Source organism: Gymnoscopelus braueri (genome assembly GCF_963280865.1).
Source record: "Gymnoscopelus braueri genome assembly, chromosome: 9".
NCBI lineage: Eukaryota > Metazoa > Chordata > Actinopteri > Myctophiformes > Myctophidae > Gymnoscopelus > Gymnoscopelus braueri.
The window spans coordinates 46,804,699-46,831,777 of NC_137610.1; the positions used below are offsets into that span (position 1 = coordinate 46,804,699).

The 27,079-nt window shown below is 41.4% G+C and overlaps 1 protein-coding gene across 1 annotated transcript in view; it reads left to right on the plus strand.

The window, feature by feature from the left end:
- Positions 1 to 19,087, plus strand: part of LOC308092678 (protein NLRC3-like) — a 59,205-nt gene extending 40,118 nt beyond the window's left edge. The window contains exons 7-14 of the mRNA XM_080438745.1: positions 50 to 163; positions 2,227 to 2,340; positions 6,807 to 6,874; positions 7,854 to 9,642; positions 9,740 to 9,910; positions 10,340 to 10,513; positions 12,013 to 12,068; positions 16,779 to 19,087. Coding sequence (XP_080294871.1) covers positions 50 to 163; positions 2,227 to 2,340; positions 6,807 to 6,874; positions 7,854 to 9,642; positions 9,740 to 9,910; positions 10,340 to 10,513; positions 12,013 to 12,068; positions 16,779 to 17,326 — 3,034 coding nt within the window. The 3' untranslated portion in view covers positions 17,327 to 19,087. The remainder of the gene's footprint in view (positions 1 to 49; positions 164 to 2,226; positions 2,341 to 6,806; positions 6,875 to 7,853; positions 9,643 to 9,739; positions 9,911 to 10,339; positions 10,514 to 12,012; positions 12,069 to 16,778) is intronic.
- Positions 19,088 to 27,079: the final 7,992 nt, after the last annotated feature.

Sequence of the window (27,079 nt, forward strand, 5' to 3'; positions counted from 1 at the left end):
GTGCGCGTGCGCGTGTGTGTGTGTTTCATCTTGGTCATCATGGTGTCAGGGTTCATCAGCAGAGACCAGAGTCTCCTGTACCCAGCTGTGTCTCCATGAAGAGTGACAAGTCCAAGGATGGACTGATTACCTTCAAAGATGGACACCACTCTACTGATCAGAGGTCAGAATGGAAAACAAACAAACAGGCAGGCAGTTATTTTATAAACATTAGCGTCATAATTATGCAGGTGGGTATATGTTCCTTTAGAAACATTAGTATCATAATTTTGCAGGTGTGTACATTTTCTTTCAGAAACATTAGTATAATGCAGGTGTGTACTGTACATATTATTTAGAAACATTAGCATTATATGAAGGTGAGTGCATAATGTGCTGCCTCATGGCTGGGTAAAAAAACAAAAGTAGCAGCAGGTGCTTTGTGCTTTAATATGTTGCTTCTGCATGTTCGTATTACAGTAGGCCTATACAATCTGTTCATTATGAGACGGAACAATTAAACCATGAGGTGCCGCCACGGTATAGTTAATTAATTGGAAACACTGCACAGCACAGGAATTGTAAATATGTTAATCTTTATTAGACAAACATAGTATTTATTAGACAATAGGCCTAGGACTATTATGGACCCCATTTGATTCCATTTGTATAGTCTCAGAGTTAAATTAGCATTCAGGATTTTACTGTATTTATCCTATGAAAAATACTACTCAAATAAGACTGTGCCAATATTTAACGTTACCAGATATTTCACATGATCAAACTATTTGGTGATGCCCCATTCACACAGGTTGATGCTTTTATTTGCTGTGAAAAAGTGGATGTACTTCATTTAATTGCACAAATGGATGTACTTCATTTAATTGCACAAATGTATTGCACAAAATAAACACTAACAGGGGTGTGTACGGATCTTAAGATGAAAAGCAGAAAGGGTAAGTCTCCCTGTGTGTATTTACGGACGATTTGACATGTGTCAGATGCGCTCCAGAACTTAACAACACAGTGGTCGTGGTCTACAAGCGCCAAATCCAGCCCTCTTAAAATGGGAATGTGAATGGGCTCCTTATAATGGGAGGTACACAGTAAAATGATTGCACTGTGTGGTATAATGAAGCACCACAACTGCATTGTAGTGCACACGAGTAGTGTGGAAAGATTCGTTAGACCCTTTGTCCAAGCCCTTTGTCCAAGGCTGAGTCAAGACCGTGTGTGTGTGTGCGTGTGCGTGTGCGTGTGCGTGCGTGCGTGCGTGCGTGCGTGCGTGCGTGCGTGCGTGCGTGCGCGCGCGTGTGTGGGTAAACCGCAACAACCACTATTTACAAGCAATTTTACAGAAAAACAAGCCCAACATGGCTTATAATAAGCAGACCTGGGAACACTGGCAGAGAGGGAGAGAGCGTAAGATTGCATTGGGGATGATGGCTTATGTCGTCTTCTCATAAAGGCAATGGCATCTGGCACAGTGATTGGTTTTATTATTGTAATGCACAAACCAACACCTATGCATAATGTAACAGCTAGGGCAGGTGTTTTAGGGATAAGACTAGCAACTATTGCATGGGAACGCCCCTTGCGCAATGCTAAATCCCCAAATAGTGGATTTAGCCTCTTTTGGCTAAAATGGAGCCCATAGTCTTTGCCTCCCAGTCTGTCAGGCTGGTTAAGACAACACATGTAACTCCATCACTAACAATAATAAAGGTCAATGGAGACACGTTTTCAATATCTAGTCCTTATTCTTGGAATAAGGACTATTAAACATAAATATGCATTTTAATCATGTTTGCTATTTGGTTGATGTTAAAGGTTGTTTTACATTGTGTTCCTCTGCAGCTTACTGTAGATTATGATAATAGTAACATTATAATGTACAACATTTATTAGACACTAAAACCACCTGACCTCTAACATATCTGTGATTGTGTTGTGTTGACCTGATATTATCCTGATGTTGTTAGACTTTGATACTGAACATGTTTAAACAACTCATAATCATAAAGTTTAACATTTAGATGTACACCTTTATCAAGCACTTTATTCTCACCAGCAGACAGTACGTCTGAAATCTAAGTTATCAAATATAACTAATGATAATTAATTTAACAACATACTGTACATGTTGTGTCCTATTTTAAATTTAACTAGATTCATATTTCATATCTACCAAATACTGTGACTGGTTGAACAATACATAATGTTTCATCTTGCTTATCATCCTGTCAGGGTTGATCAGCAGAGAGCAGAGTCTCCTGTACCCAGCTGTGTCTCCATGAAGAGTGACCAGTCTATGGGTTTACCTATTACCTTCAAAGATGGACACCACTCTACTGATCAGAGGTGAGAATGTAAAACCAACAGAAAACAACAGATTATATTATTTTATTATACTATACTGATCAGAGGCCAAAAGTAATTTGATTAATTGTCTGAGTCTTCATAATTTTGCCATTTTACTCCCATAACATCACATCTAATAACCAGAGCAGCATCCATTATGATGCTTCTGCGCGTGCATGCATGTGTGTGACACAACAAATGCATTTTTGTTGGACTTAATGAGCAGAAATCAAACCACTTTTGGAAGTGTGCTCTGTATTGGCCTCTCAAAATGTAAAATCAGATTGGGGTTGATTGGGTGTGGGGGTTCATAACATATAGTTTATTTGTAAGATATAAGCCCCACCCATTAATTTGTGAAGCCAATAGCAGGATTATGGAAGGGTTTATCAAAACCTTTTTAAGGGTCATTGTAACATGACTCAAATTAATTTTCAACTAATTTAGTGAAGAAGAAAAATCATGTTTTTGCAACAGACAAATACTTTTTTAGCATTAGTGACACCTCCTATTGAGTGTAAGGGAAATCACGTTGGGCTCTGTGTTGTGTAGAGGCCCCTCAATATGGGACCTAATATTGAACACTGCATTCATGATTTTGTCATTTTTAATAAAATGGGCTCCTCCCGCAATAAGCATGGCAAAAATGGAATGGAATTTGATCAATCTGAATAATACATGTTTATCTCATGATCCAAAGACCGATTTGTGTGAATGTTGTACAAAATGTATTAGTGAAAACTTTTGAAGAAATTCTAAAATGGCAGAAAATCGAGTTGGGCAGAAATGTGTGTATTCGTATGGGGAATTGCAGCATGATCCAAGGAATCCAGAGGAAAATAATTTGATTCACAATCTATGGAGTGTCTTTCTTGGCCTCCGGCAAGTGTGCATTCAAAGTTTGATGCCGATTGGTCTAGCATTAATCGAGATTACTGTAGCTGTGCTCACGCACGCACGCACGCACACACGCACACACGCACACACGCCAGTGTCGCAGCCAGAACGCTATAGGCTGGGCCTAGGCAGGAGTGGGTGGGCACGCATGCATGCGCGCGTGCGTGCGTCCCCGACCCGTGTGCACGCACGAAGCTATTTATGTGACCCGGTTGGATCACTCCAATGTGGGTATCACTCTGCAGGGGGGTGGCCTCCCCTATATAGGCACACCACACCCACGCGCGTCTGCTTGAAGAACATTTCGAAGCGCCTCAAGCACCACGACAGGATTGGAGTGATCCAACCGGGTCACATAACTGTGGTTACCTTTGTAACCTTCGTTATGTTTCCCCTCATTGGATCACTCCAATGTGGGTATAGAAGTACCCGATTCACCTGGTGGTTGAGGTAGGAACAGTCAGGCCAACAAAGAAGGCTGAAAGCATAGAACCTACCCCGACCTGGCCGCCTCGTCTGTGAGGTCAGGAGGAGCTGCCCAGAACTGCCAACACCACTGCATTAGGTGTCGCCACATTGATATTATAAAATCTGGCAAAGGTGGCAGATGAGGCCCAACTGGCTAAGGCACACACCTCAGAGAGTGGAACCCCCCGCAGGAGGGGAGATCTGTGCAGACGGGGAGATCTCACCCTGCCCTGGTGGTTGATGTAGGTCACCACTGAGGCATTGTCTGTCCTCACCAACACATGTCTGTCCCTTGGGGATGGGAGAAAACTCTGAAGAGCCAGGTGCACTGCCCTGAGCTCTACGACATTGATATGTCTGTCCAGCCAAGGGGCCTTCCACTGGCCACTCGCTGACCTGCCATTGTGCACTGCTCCCCAACCTGCCAGGGAGGCGTCCGTACACACTAGCTCCCTGCGACACACCCTGTGCAGCTCCACTCCTTGACATATGAGGCCCAACTGGCTAAGGCACACACCTCAGAGAGTGGAACCCCCCGCAGGAGGGGAGATCTGTGCAGACGGGGAGATCTCACCCTGCCCTGGTGGTTGATGTAGGTCACCACTGAGGCATTGTCTGTCCTCACCAACACATGTCTGTCCCTTGGGGATGGGAGAAAACTCTGAAGAGCCAGGTGCACTGCTCTGAGCTCTACGACATTGATATGTCTGTCCAGCCAAGGGGCCTTCCACTGGCCACTCGCTGACCTGCCATTGTGCACTGCTCCCCAACCTGCCAGGGAGGCGTCCGTACACACTAGCTCCCTGCGACACACCCTGTGCAGCTCCACTCCTTGACATAGAAAGGAGTGTGAGTGCCACCTCGACAGCGCCCTCAGGCACTGTGTTGTCACCACAAGGCGATGATGTCTGTGTCGTTTCGGGTGAAATCTGTGGGAGTTGAACCACAGTTGTAGAGGCCTGAGATGGAGCAGGCCTAGAGAAACCAGCAGTGAGGCCGCTGTTAGCAAGCCTAACAGACGCTGGCACATCCAAACTGACACCTTCTGACCCCGCTGAAAGCGGCTTAGGAATGAGAGGATTGTGTCCACCCCTACCTGCGGTAGAGACGCCCTCATTGTCTGTACATCCAATGACATCCCTATGAATGTCACAGCCTGGGATGCAGTCAAGTGACTCTTCTCGTGGTTCAACACCAATCCCAACTGCTGTATGTGGAGCACAACCTTGCGTGTGGCTAAATTCGCTTCCTCCTTGGAGTGAGTGCTGATTAGCCAGTCGTCCAGATAGTTTACTATAGTCAGACCAGGCTTGACATAGTCAAGGACCAGGCTTAAGACGGGGGGTTTTGCCAATGATGACCTTATCTGGCAGGACCATGGCTGCAATCATGGAGTCCATGGTTGGGTACTCATGGAGGCCAAGGGAATCAGGCTCTGCCATGAAAGCCCATGGCCCCGAATCAGGGGTAAAATGGAAGCGGCCTCTTCTTTCAGCCCAGCCTTCCATCATGGCCTCCTTGAAGGCACTGAATATGGGCACCACTCGTGGGCTGCTAAGAGGACCCTCCTGGGCAATGACCCGGGTAACTGTGATCCTCTCCACAAGGACCCCTTTCTGCATGGCAGGGGCCACATCAGGACAATCACTGCCCCCCTCAGAGTGCTCTGTTGACTGCTCGGACCTGCGGTTAACAGTGCCGGCGTCATCTCTCAGCCAAAGGCCCTCGCTGGCCTCCACTGAGAGAATGTCGTCTCCCTGGTCAGCGTCCACCTGCTGATGCCAGGCCAGCTCTCCACCCCCGCCTGCACTGCGGGCAGGACTACTGTGATGACGGCTCAGCACACCAGAGGGAGGCAGAGATCTGCGGTCCTCAGCCGGAACCAAGGCCTGAGCCACCCAGGCCTGCATGGCCCCCAGTCGGGCCACTCTCAGACGCTCAGAAAAGACTAAGCAGAACAGGCAGCCATTAGGGTGCCTCACCGCCTCCTCTGCATGGTTCAGCCCCAGGTAGTGCATGCAAGATGCATGCGCATCCCTAGGTGGGATGTCCTCTCTGCACTTGACACAATGGGCTGACATCCTGTAGTAGACCTGTACAGCGTGGCAGGGTCACCTCTCCCTATGCACTGCACCCGGTAAGGGAATTACCAGGGGAGAACCCCAATGACAATGGCTGCCCCGTAAGGGTCTTACACCTGTGTCACATCAACAGCAACAAGCACTGGCCTTGAAGCTGTACACTCACACTTGTAGCTGAAAACAATACACTTACCCCTTTAAACAGTAATGAATGTAGTCAGCAAAAAACAGACTGACCAGCCTTCCAGGTTATGGAGATGCTCAGTGTGTGTCAGCTAAGGGGGAATAACAGTCAGCACCAGGTTATGGTAAAACTGACTGAAAATACAAACCTTGAAATATAAAGCAGAATTTCCTTTAATTGGGATTCCTGCAAAACAAGGAAAGAAAGCACAAAAAAAATCTCAGCCCAGCTAGCAAACCAGAGCTAACAGCACTACAAACATTTAGCAACCAGCATAAATGGTACACACGGTATAATAATCAAGCGTTCTCGTGAGAAGGGCTACAAAGTTAACAGCTCCAGGCTAAACCTAGCCACTGAGAACACTTGGATGTGAAATAATTGAGCTATAATAGAGGTTACATACCTTCTCTGCTCATTTACCGACCTTGAACCTGAATGTTCCGCCGAGAAATGAAAAAGCAGGCACGCATGGGTGTGGTGTGCCTATATAGGGGAGGCCACACCCCCACACGCGTACAGGTGCGCACGGTAAGTGAATCAGTTAATCCTTACCTCGAATGTATCCCTCTGCTGCGGAGTGATAGCCACATTGGAGTGATCCAATGAGGGGAAACATAACTCCAACACTAACAATTATGAAGGTCAATGGAGACACGTTTTCTAGTTGTCTAGTTGATTGATATATTATTGGTCATCAAATATAACTCATGATAATTCATTTAACCAACATACTGTACATCCGTTAAATATAACTAGATTATATTTGATATCTATCAACTGCTTTGACAAGTTGACCAATACATAATGTTTCATCTTGCTTATCATCCTGTCAGGGTTCATCAGCAGAGACCAGATTCTCCTGTACCCAGCTGTGTCTCCATGAAGAGTGACCAGTCTATGGGTAAGCATATTTTCCATCTTGTTGATGTGTTTGGTCTCATTTACATTAAAGTTGCTGTAGACAATATTCAGCGACCAAATGCTGCACCATACTCCATCACAACCCCTCTGTTGCAACTGTTTCCTGGCTTATTTCCCTGAGTAATGTCTGTGAGGCAGCACTCATGCCGTTTGCACCATTGTAACACAGCACCTGCCCACCAACTGTCTCTTTAGGGAAAACACCTACCTTACCCAACAAAAACGGAACAAACAAACAAAATTACTCATATGATTATTTCACAATCATAATATTCTTTGGGGAATGCTTTTATTTTTCAAAACAATGTGATTGTATTATTTTATTTTCATTATATGACAACATGATTATCGATATCATCTTAAGCACATACTCATTGAGCGGCCATAGCTGAATGGGTAGAGAGGCCACCTCCCCAACAGGTTTGATTCGGATCCAGGTTTGATTCCCGTCCCTAGCAATGTGTTGAGATGTCCCTGAGCAAGATACTTAACCCCTAACTGCTGCCTCCTGCGCTCAAGTCTGACCCCTTGGGCAGCAATCAGCTGTGTGTAACTGAAAACAAAACTTACACCATGGGAACAAATAGGTCTAAATTATTTAGTACTAGTCCATACCCGGTTGACGCATCCGTGGGGGGATATGCTCACATGATCTGGCAACCCGGGAGGCAGTTCGTCCCATAGCTCACGGAGCCATCCCACAGCTGGGCAGCCCCGTAACCACGGCTAATAAACAGCTGAGATTTGGTGAAATCGAAAAACAGGCTTCGATGTTTGGTGCACATGCTAATGGTCAATGGCTGTGTGAAAATTCAGATCAATTGCTCCAGCCACTGAGGAGAACCGGGCAGAACCATTTTGGCCTCACCACCTCACCTACTACCACCTCGCCACCACTACAGAGCATTATCAAATTATAGGAGGATTACTATTGATGTCTTCTTTTTTTTGTCATTTAGAAACCCTTGCAGCTATCAGTCAACAACAACTCAAGTCTAATCTGAGGAAGAAGTGTGAGTGTCTGTCTGAGTGGATTGCAAAAGAGGGAACACCAACACTTCTGAATCAGATCTTCACAGAGCTCTACATCACAGAGAGAGGGAGTGGAGAGGTCAATAAAGAACATGAAGTCAGACAGATTGAAACAGCATCCAATAAACCAGCTAGACCAGAAACTACAATAAAACCTGAAGACATCTTTAAACCTTTACCTGGAACAGATGAACCAGTCAGAACAGTGATGACAAAGGGAGTGGCTGGCATTGGTAAAACAGTCCTAACTCAGAAGTGTGCTCTAGACTGGGCAGAAGACAAAGCCAACCAGAATATCCACTTCATGTTTCTATTCTCTTTCCGACACTTGAATTTGGTCAAGAAGAATTACAGCTTGGTGGGACTTATTCATCATTTCTTTGGTGGAAACAAGGATGTAAACATCTCCAGCTTAAAGGGGTCCCAAGTTGAGTTCATCTTGGATGGATTAGATGAGTGTCGGAGTCCTCTACACTTCGAGAACAATGAGATCTTGACTGATGCCACGAAGCCAACTTCAGTGGGCGTGCTTTTGACAAACCTCATCAAGGGGAACCTGCTTCCCTCTGCTCGCATCTGGATAACCTCACGACCTGCAGCAGCCGATCAGATCCCTTCTGAGTATGTTGACAGGGTCACAGAGGTGAGGGGGTTCACTGATCCCCAGAAGGAGGAGTACTTCATGAAGAGATTCAGTGATGAGAACCAGGCCATGGCTTTCATCTCACACATCAAGACATCACAGAGCCTCCACATCATGTGTCACATTCCAGTGTTCTGTTGGATCACTGCTGCAGTTCTGGAGGACATTTTGAGAACAGAGGAGAAAGGACTGCTGCCAAAGACCCTGACTGCGATGTACCTCCACTTCATGGTGGTGCAGTCCAAACAGAAGAATGTCAAATATCATGACAGAGCTCAGGCACATTCTGACGGGAATAGTGAGGCCATTCTGTCTTTGGGAAAATTGGCTTTTGAACAGCTGGAGAAAGGTAACTTGATATTCTATGAAGCAGACCTTAAAGAGTGTGGCATTGATATCAGAGATGCCTCGGTGTACTCAGGAGTGTTCACGCAAGTCTTTAAAGAGGAGTGTAGGTTTTACGAAGACAAGGTGTTCTGCTTTGTTCATCTGAGTGTTCAGGAGTTTCTCGGTGCTCTTTATGTCTTTCACTCCTTCGTCAACACTGGTGTCAACGTACTGTCAAAACAACAAAAAACCTCCAAGTGGTCCAAGCTGTTTGGAAACAAACCTAAATTAGACCTCCACCAGAGTGCTGTAGACAAGGCCTTACAGAGTCCAAATGGACACCTGGACTTGTTCCTCCGTTTCCTGCTGGGCCTCTCAGTGGAGGCCAACCAGACACTCCTGCAAAGACTGCTGAAACACACAGGAAATACGTTCCCAACCAATCATAAAACAGTCAACTACATCAAGGAGAAGATCAGCGACAATCCTTCTCCAGAGAAAAGCATCAATCTGTTTCACTGTCTGAATGAGCTGAATGATCATTCTTTAGAGAAGGACATCCAACAGTACCTGACGTCAGGAAGTCTCTCCACAGACAAGCTCTCTCCTGCTCAGTGGTCAGCTCTGGTCTTCATGTTGCTGTCATCAGAAAAGGAGCTGGACATTTTTGACCTAAAGAAATACTGTGCTTCAGAGGATGCTCTTCTGAGGCTGCTACCAGTGGTCAAGGTCTCAAAGAGAGCTATGTAGGTGCACTGATAACATGACACATTTAATATATGATGTGATATTTATTTTACAGGAAATAATATACAAAACATATTATCACTAATACTTCTTTAGGCTGAGTGGCTGTAACCTTTCAGAGGGATGCTGTAAGGAGTTGTCATCCGTTCTCAGCTCCAACAGTAGTCTGATAGAGTTGGATCTAAGTAACAATTACATAAACGATTCAGGAGTAGATTTGCTCGCTGCTGGACTGGGGAGTCCAGACTGTACACTGGAAACTCTGAGGTAAGTATTCCTGAAACTGTGTTGAACAGGTGACGATTTAAAAATAAGCATGTGTGTGTGTGTGTGTGTGTGTGTGTGTGTGTGTGTGTGTGTGTGTGTGTGTGTGTGTGTGTGTGTGTGTGTGTGTGTGTGGATTCAAGCACTGAGACAAATGTTGTTTTGAGTGTGTGGGACATCACAAGCAGCTGAAACATATTTGTGCCATTGTAATGTATTCTATAAATGTATAAATGTGAAGTTTATTCTAAAGCAATGCAAGACAATTTGCAAACCGTTTCACTGTGTGTGTGTGTGTGTGTGTGTGTGTGTGTGTGTGTGTGTGTGTGTGTGTGTGTGTGTGTGTGTGTGTGTATGTGTGTGCGCGCGCACACGTGCGTGTGTGTGTGTGCTTTTGTGCTTGTGTGTGTGCATTCGTGCACATGTTTGTAGGTTGTCAGGTTGTCTGGTCACAGCGAAAGGCTTTTCTTCCCTGGCCTCAGCTCTGAAGTCAAACCCCTCCCACTTGAGAGTGTTGGATATGAGCTTTAATCATCCAGGAGACTTAGGCGTTGCCCAGTTGTCTGCTGTTATGAAGGATCCACACAGTAGACTGGACACTCTTAGGTATTAGAGACTTGATTTGTGTGTGAATGTCCCCATCTCTTTGTGAATATTTGATCTGAATTGGCCTTTAGGCTGTCATTACAGTAAAGACCTAATCCTGTAATATAAAACATTATCAAGATATGTTTGTCTCTCATGCTTATTGTTTTTAATATAACTTAGGATGAGATATTTTTCCGTGGGAGAATGTTTACACCACTGAACTTATACAGCTCTGAGTTAATGAATGACTATAAAAGAACATCACAGCCACAGTATATTTTGTTAGAAATGTCCCACAGTGGTAGATCCATTCTTAATACAATAATTAAATGTCCTCACATGAAATAAGTTCACATGTATTACAAAGCAGATGCATTAAAAAGGATATAAAATAAGACATATTTAGTTCTCCTCATTTCTATGGACAGATTGAGCTATAATGGAGAGCACATTTTGGAAGGCGTTTTCAACATTTGTGTTCAACAAGTAGGTTTCCTACCCAACCACAGGACCTTAAAGGTTTAATGACATTCATTTTTACACCACATTCAAAGTCTTTGTCCTGGTCCTTCAAAAGTGTACAAAAAGTTTTAAGTGAAAATTCCATTCCAGTGATCCATGGCAGGTGTTTTTCTCTCACATTTCTAAAGCCTTTTCAACTGCAATGAAAAAATAAATCTTTGCCTGCGGGTGTCGCTGGTGAGGGATTTTGCCTGTCAATCATCGCCTCTGCTCCGCCCCCCCCAAAGGAAAGGATAGGGGAGGGGAGGGGTGAGGAGGGGAGTGGGCGGGATTAATCGACTGTGACCTCACTGTCGAAGGGACAAGCTCAGATTACTTTTCAGCCTAATTATTCAGAAAACCCCAGACCACAGAAAATCCACTGAATGTTCTAAGTTCAGGTTTTTTGGGTGTAATTGAGGTCATAAAACCCCAAATAAAACATTGAAAATAAAAAAAGTGAAAATGAATGTCATGATACCTTTAATGTTTCAATAGAAGACCACCACAGTGTTAGCTATATTGAATTAAGCTATACTGAATTAACATTCTTCCCCATATGTAAAGTGTGTTGAGTACTATTGTATTAGTATTATTATTAGTATACTCTACCATACAGATTGGTCAATATCATATTTTGTTCACTAAAATAAGTTACAGATAGCCGTTTTAAGGGATGGATGAGTATGGATAGTGTACATCAAATATGTAGCCTACTCCACAAAACCCGGAAGTAAGCAAACCATACAACCACACAACTTATTGAGGCACACATTTAGCAACCTTTTACAGTAGGCTTATTCAAATCACATACACTGAACATTAGACAATATGAGCTTTCACCCATGGCCTTGATGTCACTTTGTCCCAATATGATCTACTAGCTTTAGATTAGGGAATCATTTTGTCACTCATACTGTAATACTGTACTGTATTGTTTAATGGTGTAAATGTATTGAAATGCATTGTTTCTATTAGAATGTGGTAGTCTGACTTTGTCCTTCCTCCACCCCCAGTGTCGTTCCTGGTGGAGAGTGTTGGCTGAAACCAGGTTTGAGGAAGAGCATGCGAAGTAAGTGTGTATTCTGCTTAATTCATGAAATCAAAGCAGCACACATCCAGCTATTTAGACAAACAGCTCTTACACACAGCAGCATGTGACATTCACTCATTAACATCCTACTCTGAATGAACATAATAACCATAATTTGCAGGCTTATACAGTTAATACTATATAGAGGCCCCTCAACATGTCATTCCAATTTGGGGTTGTTGAATGTTGTGTTTGTTTTTTATTTTTTTACCCTAACTAAAAAAGTAATAAATAAAATAAATATATGAAATTAGAAGCCAGTTACAGGCAAACAAAGTGGAATATCAAAACACTTTTTGACACTCATTGTACCTCATTTAGTAGACTGTAGAAGGGGGTTCTGCAATACAGTTATTTGTCACATGTATGGCGCCCTCTATGGGTCTAAGTGCTGTGTAGAGGCCCCTCAATATGTGATTCACATTTGAAGTTGATCAGATGATGCATTAATGTAAAATAGGCCTTTACCGTAAACTTGGAAGCCAATTGTAGCCTATTGTTGTGTAATATCAAACGTGTATATGCTTCTGGTTTATCACATGCTCCAGCGATAATGTGTTGTGATGTTTTGTTGAGTTTTGGACAAAACCTGTAGGAGTAGTAGCAAAAAGTGTGTTCTGAAGAAAATGAAATGGTGGAAAGTGAAATGGTGTAAGATGTAGTCAGGTGAAAGGTCAGGCAGAAATGTGTGGCCTATATGGGGATATGGAGTTATGATGATCCAAGAAATCCAGTTAAACACATTGAATGTGTACATTCAATTAACATAGCATCTCAAGTTCACATTATGCATGGATAGATTCAAATATAGTCTACAATAGTTAGGATATAAATCAACAAATATAGTCTACTACAATAGTTAGGATATAATCAACACATACAGTCTACAATAGTTAGGATATAGATCAACAAATATAGTCTACTACAATAGTTAGGATATAATCAACACATATAGTCTACAATAGTTAGGATATAATCAACACACATAATCAACACACATATAGTCTACAATAGTTAGGATATAATCAACACATATAGTCTCCAAACTCAAATCAACTTTTTATTTTTCCAACTCTGTTTTTCACATTGGTTGGCTTCTTTTGTTGATTGGTCTGGTCAGTTAGTAGTTAATTAGCTGAATTAGGTTGTAAACCTTTAACACAGAGAAAAATAAAGATTAGCAACATTGCCATTTTACAACAAATCATAGCATTTCTTTAAAATACTCATTTTTAAACAACTTCGTGTTTTCAAACAATAAAGTTTCAAACCAATAAAGTTTTAAAACAAAGTTTTAAACAACTAAAGTTTTAAATAATTAAAGTTTTAAACAATTAAAGTTTCAAACAACTAAAGTTGTAAATCAATAAATGTTTCAAAACAATAAATGTTCCAAAACAATAAACGTTCCAAACCAATAAATGTCTAAAAACAATAAATGTTCCAAACAATGAAATGTTCTAAAACAATAAATGTTCCAAACAATTAAAGCCCTTAGACCAAACAATAAGAGTCTTTAAACAATTATATAAATAACAATAAAGACACATCTTCAGAAAAATAGCTGATCCACAAGCTTGTAGAGCGGCTCTTTTTCCCTTGGCATTTTAAACGTTTTTTAACATGGCAAATTCATGAATTCTACATTTTAGTAGTTTTAAATAAATTAAACCACAACATGGTAATTGCATGAATTGTCTACATTTTAAATCATAAACAGGATTTTAGCCTTTTTATGTATTTTTGTATTATTATTTTGTATGTCACACTTTTAACTTTTCAAACACGAAAATAAATCAATGTTGCAATGTAATGAGTTATTTGACCGATGCTGCAATGTGTTCCTTAACTTAAACTTTAGCAGTACACATGAACACATTTAAGCAGCATTGCAAACATTAAACAGCATTTCAAAGCACCATTAAATAAAACCATTTCACCGACCATTGGCGTCTTTGGGCTTAACTCTTGGTTGGAAACTTGAAGTTTCTTTTCTCCTCTCTGGAGTCTCCTTCTCCCTGGAGTTGGTTTGTTTGTTTGAGTGAGCACCTCTGTTCTTTTTCAGGTCCTCCTAATCTGTTAACGAGCAGCCATTTTGCTACTGCACTGTAGTGCTGTTTGAGTAGTTGTAGTTTTTTGACCATATACGGAAGAGGATTTGCAATGAAGCTCCAGGCACCAAGTCAAAGCTCCAATTCCTGCGTTTTGACTTAACAATACATTATAGTCTACAATATTTAGGATATAAATCAACAAATATCCCTGCATGGACTGTCAGATGTGAAATGAGCTAATGCTAATCAAGCAGTTTACCCCTATACCTAACCCTGACCCTAACGTTAGTGCTTAGGGTTATAATTAGTAAGGGTGTTAATTTTCTACAACTTTTTAGCAAAACTGGCAAATCTCTCAGGCCGATCTACAACGCATTCTGTCATGACACATTGTGACCTTTTAGATCAACTATGTTTGATTATACAAAGTATAGAATAGGGCTTAAATAGTTAATCTATGTTTTGTATTAATAATGTAAATCTACAAAGTCAATTGCAAATAAAGTTTCCAAATAATTGTTGTGGAGTAAAAAGTACAATACTTGATTTAGTGGAGTAGAATGATAAAGCATTGAAACATGGACCTACAAGCTCACAACTTGTGTCCCTAACTATGTACATTTACATGAGTACTGTGCTTGAGTACATATCTGAGGTATGTTTACTTTACTGGAGTATTTCCAATTTTCAATACTTTTACTTCTACTCCAGTGGTTCTCTACATTTTAAGGACGCGACCCCCCAAAATAATCATATTCTGGACCCCCCACCCTGACAAGCACTTGTCTTGGAGTTGTAGGAGTTGATCCACAGATAAATATTGTGAAAATAGCGGATCTAAAAGCTCACAACGACGTGAGGCGTTCTGAACTTGTAACGTTGTGGAGTTTTTTTTATAGTATAGTTTGTTCGTTACTTTTCACGCAGTAGCTTAATGGTCTTTTTTTTTTTTCCTCCCATTTTAGAGGTATTAAAAGTCCTTAACCCATTTAGACCAGGGAAAGAATTTGTGTCATTTTGAGATTTCTTTGGCTATTCAAAAATATCAGATACTGTATACAAGCTCGTAGCACGGCACTGAGTGCCGCGCTACAAGCTTAGATCTGCTATTTTTAAACTGTCACTTTATAAATGTGCAGATACCCTGTATACAGTTATACTGCATGTTTGTTTGTTTGTTTGTTTACTGTTGAGTGAGAAAACGATTATCCCCACAATCCCCCCTGGGGGTCCCAACCCACAGGTTGAGAACCACAGTTCTACTCCACTACATCTCAGAGGCAAATATTGTATTTTTACTCCACTACAATTACCTTAGTTACTTTGTAGATTTTGATTATTATTACAAAACCTACTTTAACCACTTTGGCTATTTGAAAATAGCCGATCTACAAGCTCACACCGCGTCGCATCAAGGATGTTTGTATGCACTTTATACATTTGAACCCTTGTACTTTTACTTTTGGTGCTTTAAGTATTTTGATGCCAATACTTTATATTGTAACAAAGTATTTCTACATTGCGGTATTTATACTTTTACTAAGTAAAACATGTGAGGACTCAACTAGTTTTTTGCAAGCTGATGACTTTCACTCCGTTACATTTCAAATATAAATGTTGTAGGCTACTTTTGACTCTTACTGTAAACCCTATTTCAATAGAGTGAAAATAGCCGATCTACAAGCTCACAACACGCTCACGCATTGTGAGCTTAATTGTAGATCTGCTATTTTCACTATTTTAAGAATTCAATACAGCAATGCATCGATATGAAAACAAGACTTGAACTTGGTAATTTGTTATTTTGAGTTCTTGAGTATTACTTGAGTATATACTTGTGTCCACCACTGGCTCTGATGTCTGACAGTGAGTCTCCGGTTTGATTCCCGAGCCTGGTGGCTGCTTTGCTGCATGTCACTCCTCTACTCTCTGGCTGTTTCCTGTCTCTCTACTGTACTATACAATAAATTAATATAAATATATATATTAATGAATAAATAAATAAATAACACACACACACACACACACACACACACACACACACACACACACAGGAATCAACACAGTGTGTGCATGCATACATGCATGTGTGTACATACGTGTTTGTGCGTTTGCGTGTGATCCTTTATGATTTCAGAAGGTGTGTGCGTATTGTGTAAGTGTGTGCGTGCGTGTGTGCGCAGTGTGTTCACTCTTTATCATTTCAGCAGGTGTTTGTGTGTGTGTGCGTGTGCGTGTGCGTGTGCGTGTGTGTGTGGTGTGCGTGTGCGTGTGCGTGTGTTTCTGTACAGTGTCACTGCATCATTTCAGATACATGTGTGCGTGTGTGTGTGTGTGTGTGTGTGTGTGTGTGTGTGTGTGTGTGTGTGTGTGTGTGTGTGTGTGTGTGTGTGTGTGTGTCTGAGTGTGTCTGTGTGTGTCTGTGTGTGTGTGTGTGTGTGTGTGTGTGTGTGTGTGTGTGTGTGTGTGTGTGTGTGTGTGTGTGTGTGTGTGTGTGTGTGTGTGTGTGTGTGTGTGTGTGTTTTCTTGAAATTCTAGCCTGGGAACAGAAAAACTCCCCTCAGCAAAATATATTTATTATTAAGTTGTATGTGTTTGTAAACTGGTGTTGTATTGTATCTTGTTCTCTCATCAGATGTGTGTGAACTCACACTGGATCCAAACACAGCAAGCAGACGCCTCTCTCTGTCTGAGAACAACAGGAAGGTGACACATGTGGAAGAGCATCAGAAGTATCCTGATCACCCAGACAGATTTAAAACCTATGCACAGGTGATGTGTAGAGAGAGTCTGATTGGACGTTGTTACTGGGAGGTAGAGTGGAGTAGATGGTTTGAGATAGCAGTGACATACAGAGGAATCAACAGACAGGGTGATGACAGTGACTTTGCATCCAGTGACAAGTCCTGGAGTCTGAGATGTAATGGTGATGATAACAGGTACACTGTGTGGCACAATAATAAGCCCACTGACCTCCCTGTCCGTCCCTCTGGCTCCAACAGAGTAGGAGTGTATGTGGACTGGCCTGCTGGCACTCTGTCCTTCTACAGAATGTCCTCTGACACACTGTCACTGACACACCTGCACACCGTCCAGTCCACATTCTCTGAACCCCTCTATGCTGGGTTTGGGGTTTGGCCTGACTCCTCAGTGTCTCTGTGTCAGAGAGTGGAGGAGGGTTAGGCGTGACTCCTCAGTGTGTGTGTCAGATGTAGGAGGTACAGTATAGGTACATGATACACAATGAACACTGTACACACACGCACGCACGCACACACGCACGCACGCACGCACGCACGCACGCACACACGCACACACACACACACACACGCACACACGCACACACACACACACACACACACACACACACACACACACAGCTGCTGAAATGATACGGAGTGAATTAGCTAAACAGGACCACACACACGCACTTATGCATTTGCACACATACACATAAAGTGTGTGTGTGTGTGTGTGCACGTGTGTCACTGCATCATTTCAGATACATGTCTAACTTGTATTACTATACTTGTGAGGACATCAACATTTTAAGATGGTTGGGATAATTAGGATAATTCCTTTTAACAGGACGTTCATGAAAGTCCTTGCGGGCTTGTTTCCAATGAGGGCCTGTGAGCAATTAGGGGTTAAGAGTCTTGCTCAGGGACAAATTTAATTTCATCGACACATATGCTGGCGTGGCCTGGAATCGTACCTAGGGCAACCAGGGCCTCTGGCTCCCTGGGCGGGCTCACTAACCACTCAGCTATGGCCGCCCCTTTAAAGGAGAATTCCGGACATTTTAAGTGTTATCTTTGATGTGTCGTTACTCACCTACCGACGTAAAAAGTGGCATTGTTTTTTTTCCAGAGATTCCCCTGTCGTCATTTTTTCAACCCCCTCCGTTGTCATAATGGGAGCGCGTGGCTTAGGGAAGTTCGTCTATTATAACCGATGCAAAGTTATTTTTTTCTCTACTACTACTCATTGTAGAGTCTCATGATAGTCAAACATGCGCTGAAAGTTCCTGAGAGGCTAGCGCTACTGCCGAACAATTTAACACTGGTTGCTTGTTTCTCTCCAGAACCTGGCAACTTGGTGTTGCCAGGTAGAGAAAGAAGATGTACTTAGTAATTTGTACTTTTTAATACTTGAGTACTTACTTGAGTATATGCTGTCCACCATTGCAGATCAGTGTGACACGTTGTGAGCTTGTAGATCGGCTATTTTTGGTGTGTGACATTGGTGTACAGTTAAGTGTACATTGCCAACCCCAACTCCTAAACCTAACCTCTAAATGTCTAATCCTAATACTAACCCCAACGTGAATGTTTTCCTAATTGTAAGACATTTCAAAATATTTATTTTTAACCATAAAACAACCTTTTTTCCCCTCACAATGTCTATCTCTCAAATCTCATTATAGGCCTACTAGACATTTTTCCTTCAAAACAGTAGTAATACACATACACGCATCCGCACACGCACGTACGCTCGCACACACCGCACCACACACATGTACATACACATACAAACACACACGCATGCACGAGCACGCACGCACACACACCCACACAGGTCATACAGTATAATGATGGATAGAAATTACTCTATGTAATGTATTTGATGTTTTGGGGTCTTATGTTAGGGGTTCACAAACATTTCCATGTGAAGGAATAGCAATAGAAAAATGGTAAAACACAGTTTAAAAAAAGGAGGGAAAAAAAGACAAAAATAGATTGCTGATCACTATTTTCACTATTGTAAACCAGTGTCTTAGGACATTTTGTAAATGTAATGTATCATTTAGTAAATATAATGTGTCTGTTTGTAAATGTAAGTCATTTTGTCAAACATGATTCAGTTTAGGGACAGTGTGAACTGTAAAGACTTCTGTTTGGAGTAATGTGCTCAAACGATCTGTTTTAATAAAGAGAAGATTGAAGCTCACAGTGGAGAACTGACTCTTTCTCTGTTTCACGTTTCCTTATTGTTCTTGTGAATTCTATTGGCTTTCCAATTTGTTGCTGATCACATATTTATTTTATTATGTAATTAATTTATAATGTATTAACAGTTGCTTTTAAGTTATTATCAACTAATTCCTACATGTAATAGTTAACATCAGTGTTAATTTTGACAGAAAATTTGTATGTAGTTTTAGTGTGTTTTGAATAACATTACTTTTAGTTTTAGTCATATTTTAGTCATCTGAAATGTTTCAGTTTTAGTCTAGTTTTAGTTGACTTTCATAATTTCATAAGATTTAAGTCGACTAAATCTACAGCTGATTCGACTAGAATGTATTTTGGCAGGCCTTGAGGCATAATGCTTGATTTGTTGATCGACCATCGAAAATAGCCGATCTACAAGCTCACAACAAGTCTGCGACGCGTTGTGAGCTTGTAGATCGGCTATTTCCGGAGCATTGCACCCACACGCAACCAAGAATAAAATGACTCGTCTTAGTTGTACTGGATCTCTTCTCCACCAGTCCCTCACTAACATTTTAGTCTAGTTTACATTTATTGACAACATTCTAAATATATGTATTCATAGTTTTAGTCAGCATAGCTTAATGACGTTTGTATTGAGTTTTTGTCAGTGAAAAGCTTTAGTTGACTAAATTAACATGTACCGGATATCAACGGTAACAATGATCAATATGTATAGGTGTGTATAATAGTTAGATGTACTGTAGGCCTACATAAAAATGAATAGCCTATAAATAGTAATAGGAACAGGTAATAGTACAATCTATCACCAGGCAATATGTGCTTATAAAAGGTATATTATGTGCAGAGAATAAACAGTATATCAACATTATGTGCAATCTATTGCCAGTATTATGTATAGAAGTTACAGTATGTGCAATCAGAGAATGTCTACATGGGGGTTCAACCATTTCATCCACTAGGGGGCAGGACAGGGCAACATGTTATACTGACCGACTCTGTACAGAGCAGGTCTGACAGTAGATGAGTATTCAGACCTGACATTTCATCATTTTAGGGGAAAGGCCACTTGACCTTTGGGTGATGTTATTTTTGAGGGCACACAAGACAAATGCCAGGGCAGGAAGGCCATCAAATAAAACGATGATTTTAAGTCCGCAGAAATAATGTTTCTATGTATTTGTTTGTATACAACACACCGTATGACATATTGTGAGCTTGTAGATCTGCTATTTTCAAGAGACACATTTACACATTTTTAAATACTTTTTTTTTACTAAAATATTATACTTTTATTAGGCGGCTGCAGTTATGGAAAAAAAAAAAGCACCTCATCCAAAACAAATTGCAACAAAACGTTTTTCAGCTGTTTCTTGCAGTATTAGGTGTCCTTAATAACATACTAAAAGTTTACCAAAGTTTGAGCACTGGAAAGGTGTTGTTTTCAAGATGGCGTCCAAGATGGCCAAAACATCTTTAAAATAACCTAACTCCTTAATTATTTATCCTAAACAAGTACTTCTTGTGTCTTACCCTATGTTTTGGGAGCCTAGAAATCCACTGGACGTGTCCAAAGTGCAGAGACACAATTAGATAATTAGCAAAATCCAATATTTTGTTTGTGACACTATTAAACCCTCTGAAATGGTCACCCGTTCCAAGTTAACTAAACTAATTATGTAATGTTACTGGAACAAGGCTTCAAGATATCCTCAAAATACAAGTCACAATTTTCAGTCATTCAGAAGGTGGCAGAGAAAGAGAATATTGTCAGTTGATATAATATCGCATGCAATATTGAAAAGTTTTGGATAGCTCTGTGGATCAAATGTGAATCAAAGTGTCATCTTGTAGACACAAGATTTTGAAAAACATTAAAAAGATTTTTGAAAAACATTAAAAAGATTTTTGAATGACTTTTTAACACATTACGAAGGCAATCAGTGTGAATGAGTAAAGAGGGATGGGGGTGGCTACGGAGGTTAGTGCAGAGCTGTCAAAACCCATGTCTCTTGTGTGAGGAGGTAAAAGGGGGTCTGGTGTATTGTTTAGTGGGCCTAGTGTTCCCCTCAGGTGGGTAGAGGGGAGTATGGGGAGTGGGGGTCTCTGGATTGCTCCCTGGGCACTTGGAGGACAGAAGAGCAAAGTTATAGGAGCCAAGGAGACCCTGAGCTTCTCCTCTCCCCCATGTCCGAGGTGCAAAACCTCCAAGAGTTGGCTCAGACATGTCCCATTAAAGCTATAGTGGGGCACTTGGAAGCTCAGGACGAGTGCTCATAGGCAGTTAAAGAGAATGGGGCTTGTCGGCCCCTGTGGTGGTAGTTCTAAGACCTCCACGTTGTACATCGCGATAGCCAAATTCCAATATTCAAGTGTCCATCATCAAGTCCTCCACTCCCGCCTTAGCCCTGCCTCCGAGCGAGGAGGTGAGGAGGCGAGGAGGCGAGGAGGGTCATTTTGAAGTGACAGCAATTATGACGTGTCACACAGTTGGATTGCTGGACTATTCCGGAGCTCGGAGGGTTGTCATGTAGAGGAGGAGAAATTATACGCCACGTATTTCAACGAAGACAGTTCCGCAAACGATACATGAAAGATATACTTGTATCTTGCCATATTTCACTCCAAGTGGCTTAGGGAGCCTGCGCTCACCTCGTTCTCAGCAACTCCAAAAGCAAAGTAGCATTTGGGATGCAAACAATTTCTAAGTCACGCTGGAGGACGAGTGAGGAGGAGGCAGAAATTAAGCTTATGCGTTAGGCTGAGAGGAGTGTCCCTATGTCGCCTGGCTCACTGGATAGTCCCACTGGTCCCAAGTGGACCTCCATGCTGGCTCCTATGCCCAAGATGGGCACTTGTGAGTGGCCATAGTTAGTGAGGAGGGACCCCCCATAGTGGTGGTTGTAAGACCTCCACGTGGTGCATGACTGTGTGTCAGAAAGACAGGGGTGTCCCTATGTCGGACTGGCTCACAGGAGAGTTGGTGTCTGGTTGGTGGCTGAGCATTAATATTCCCAGGGGCCCCCAGTGACTTATCATTATGGCTCAGAGCGCCCTTTCCCCTCTCCAGAACAAAAAATGTTGTCCGACCATTATGTGTATACAGAAAGCAATGCTTGTTTGTTGGATAGCAGCAGGGACACAGCGTGGAGGTTGGTTAGATTGGGATTCTATGGGAGACTAGAGCCCAGGGCGTCATGGGCTGTCTCCTATGCCTTCTTGATGTTAAAATTATCCAGAAAAAAAGATCAAAGTTCAAGGTTATTGCCAGCAGTACCAATCACAAAATAAAAGACATGAATTTTGCACTAAAACTCCACACAACTACTACAATCTCAGGAATAAGATGTCTGTGACAAGAAAATCTGAACCCTATCCGCGCCAAACTCCTCCACCACCCCTGCCTAGACACCCAAGACAGCAGACACTATATACATGTTGTGATAGCTCTGTGCTGACTTGCACATCATCTCCAGGCCCATAAGGGGCCATTTCGCTCCACTGTAATATTTGAGAATTTGGCCAATTTGCTATTTAAAAGGTCTTAAGAGTCATTAAGTTGTCACTTTAGAAATGTGCAGATACCCTGTATACACTTATACTGTATGTTGGTTTGTTTACTGTTGAGTCCTGACCCCCAGTTTGGGAACCATTGCCCTATGGGACTAGGATTATTATTTTATTTTTTGGCAGACACCTTTACAAACAAAATAGTGAAGAAACTTCTCGGTAAGGAATTTCTTCCAAGATGTGTGTAACATTCCCAGTCTGTCACGTACAGCCATGCTTTTATTTCTTATTGGTATCAAAAGAAATCTCCTGAAAGCTTCAACAGAATGTGAATTACATGTATAGGTGATGAATTCACCAATCCTGGGCATTATGGCACGTAGAAAAGGGAGAAATGTCCAATTACATTGTTAAATAATGCTTATAACCATGCTTATAACCAATTGCATACTTGTAATCACTTGACTATAATTTATATTATCCTAATTAGATCCAAGATCACCAACACATGGGGTTAGGCACCAAAATTACTTGTCTAGGATGAATAATGAAGGAGTAATGGTATTTTAAGGATCTGGCGGCGGCCATTTTGAAAATCGGACCTTTCTAGTGGTCCGATTTTGGTAAACTTTTGATATGTTATTAAGTACACCTGATACTACAATAAACCATTGAGAAACCTTTTGTTGCAATCATTTTTGGGTCAAATCATAACTGCAGCCGCCTATATACTATTACTACTATTAGAATATACCGTAAGGGTCTATTTTGAGACCCTTACGCCTAACTAGCAACCATTTAGCTGGGGAGCCCTTGGAACCCCATGGACCCCTGGGGGTCCCGGGACCCCACTTTGGAAAGCACTGATTTAGATAGCAGGTTGTTTAGAAAGATGTAAGGTTTGATTGGTTTATCTGGTATCCTACTTTGTACATTTAATTGTTTTCTTTACACTCTTTTCACTTGATCATTTGCCCTGCCATTTGTTGACTAAAATTCATGCCATTTACTGCGATAGTCAAATAAATCCTAAATTGTAATATAAGCGACGTACTGAACCCTATAAACAGTCCCTTCAATCTTACCATTTACAATTGTGTCGTTTATCAGACTTATCCAGAGCGACTTACAATAAGCAAGGTAAACGTATAATATCAAATGCAGAGAAACAGTGTAGTGCCTCAATAAACTAGGATCACAGGTAAGCCAGGAACCTAACATCAGTCTAAACAATATACTATCAAAATAATAATCTATACATTGAACCTATAGGATACCAGGTAAACAATGAACCGAGCATCTGTTTAAATAACATGTTATCTAAATTACATTTTAACATTGTGGTCAAGAAAAACAAGCCAAAGTAACAAAAAACATGAGAGCAAAATGATCAAGGTCTGTCTGCATGGTCGTCATATAGGTCAGTCACTAGCATCAATGGAACAGAAGGTAGCTTTAACTACTTTCAACCTGGCATCCCTATCTTGGGCATCTCATTATAGTAGAAATTCTTTAGAATATAATTTAGAATAATAATTGAAAAAAACAATTGGGAAAGACAATGAAACGGGGAAAATATCAGATCTACAAGCTCATGATGGGTTTTGACATTGTGCTATTGTTGCTATAAGTGGTTAAACCAGAATGTTGTACCTCTTTAAAACAAAATGAGACATTTATGCCACATCCTGCCGAGATAGGGGACGACGCACAAACTTTAGTCACTTTTCAAAACATGTCACCAACAGCACACACACACCACACGCTCATAGGCAGATTATGAGACAATGACAATTGAATCAACATTCACTGCCAAATCGCTTTGGCCACAGTTAAAATAATAACGCTTGTTTTGAGTGCTTACAGTACATAGATGTTTATCATGTTCCGTCTGAAAGGTGCAGTCACTATGTGTGCTAAGTGCTAAAACAATTGTCCCCCATCCTGATGAAAACACCAGATGAATATACACATACATTTTCAAAACAATGTCAAAGAAATTGTCAAAAGTAGCAAAGATAGCAGACACCCCTAGACCAGTGGTTCCCAAACTATATAGCTCCAGACCCAAAAGTGATGTCTCCCTGGGACCGAAACGAGTGAAAATAGCGACCTTTTTTTAATGGAATTAAAATTAAAATGGAAATGGGAAAAAAAATGTATTTTGGGGGAATGTTTGAAAATCTTTTGGAATAATAATTTAAAAACCCCACAAAAAAGGGGGTATTTACTTGCGACCAATAAAAATTGGTCCGCGACCCAAACATGGATCCCTACCCAGTGTTTGGGAAACAATGGGCCCCTGGGCATGGGCTTGTAAGACGTGTACAAACACACACACACACTGACTTACAGCCTATATAACATAATAACTAAATGTACCTTTACATCAACAGGATCGGTAGCGCATGTATAAACACAATTAACTGCAAAAGCACCAATGTGTACATTTATGCTCCGTCACACGAAGGTGTCACGCTCCGAAAAGATCAGATCTACAAGCACACAACACGTCACGCATGCGGCGTGTTGTGTGCTTGTGACACAGTCGCATGACGAAGCATAACTCAGGCTTGAGACACACTTAAACACTCACTTAAATGGTGTCATGATGGTTTGTTTCTTGTGACAACGTTCCAGTAGGACTTTTGGGGCTGTGTTATTGACATAAATGACTCAGGCATTTGACAAGAAATGTAAATGTAATAACCACGACAATTCCCGCAAAGGCTCTGGCTTATAGGGGGCCCCCCCTGAGCTCTTGCCAGCCCCCGGGGGCTGAGGCCCAGCAGGCCTGTTCGGTAATCCCCACCCCTCCCCACCAGAATACTGTAGCTACACCTAACATGGTATCGTTCCCAAACTACTGGATTCACACCAGATGTTTTGAAAAAATGAAATATCCCCTCTCTCTCTCTTTTTCCCCTCTCTCTATTAATGCATGGATTATACTTTGCCGTACAGCGGTGTCACGCACCACAAATAGCCGATCTGCAAGCTCACAGCACGTCGCAGACGTGACGCGTTGTCACTGTTGGGAAAGTAGCCTACATTCACTCAGGCACTTGAGTACAATTATGAGGTACTTTTGAGTATTTCCACTTTTCAATACTTTACACTTCTACTCCATTACATCTCAGTGGCACATATCGTACTTTTGACTCCATTACAATTATTTGAAAACTTTAGTTTTAGTTTTAAATACTGTGCAGATTTTGATTATTTGATTACTTCAAGCTCACAACGTGAGTACTTTTACTTTGGCAATTTACAGTACGTATATTTTGATGCCAATACTTTTGTACTTTTCCTCAAGTAAAATGTTTATGTAACAGGGTACTTTTTATGTTTTGGTATTGGTACTTTTACTTGAGTAAAATAATCTTTAGCACACGTCCACCACTGGCGCGTTGTGAGCTTGCCAATCGGCTATTTTCGGGCCGTGCGGAGAGTGCAGAGACAATGTGGTCGCAAGATGTTTGTGGGCATTGTTGTGCATGCATGCTGACATGCCTCATTTTCAGTATTTGGTTGTTTTTTAACTACCACTCACTTAAATTTCAAATCTAAATACTGTACTTATGACTCCACAACATTTCTAGAAAGGGTCTCTTGGGACCCAAACGTACAGAAATATATTATGAATTAACCACTTAAGCCCCTTTTCAAATAGAGTGAAAAAGCCATGTAAGCTTGCAGATCGGCTATTTTCACTATTTTATTACATTTCAGATTTGTTTGTTCTAAATTTCTATATAGCAATGCATTGATATTAAAAAGAAAATGAACTTTGTAAGTTGTACTTTTTAATACTTGAGTATTTACTTATACTGTCCAACACGTCGCAGTGTTGTGAGCTTGTAGATCAGCTATTTTCGGTGTGTGACATTGGTGCACAGCTAAGTGTAAATAGCCAACCCCAACTCCTAACCTTAACCTCATCCTAACTCCTAAACCTAACCTCTAAATGTATAATCCTAATCCTAACCCCTAAACCTAACCTCTAAATATATAATCCTAATCCTAACCCCAACCTGAATGTTTTCCTAATTGTAAGACTATGACTAAAAATCATAATTTTTGAACATTAAACAACCTTCCCTCTATCTCACAAATTCTACTATTCTAGACATTTCACCCTCACAAGTGTAGTAATAATAACACTTGCAGTAACACAAACACGTGTGTGCACACACACACAACTCACACGCATGCACGCGCGCGCGCACACACACACACACACACACACACACACACACACACACACACACACACACACACACACACACACACACACACACACACACACACACACACACACACACACACACACACACACACACACTCAAGCTCCTCACGTCCTCAGTGATAATTGGGTCACTATGTAATGTATGATGTGAATAACTTGATGTCATGTATTCCATGTTTTGGAGTCTTATGTTAGGGGTTCACAAACCTTTCTATGCCAAGG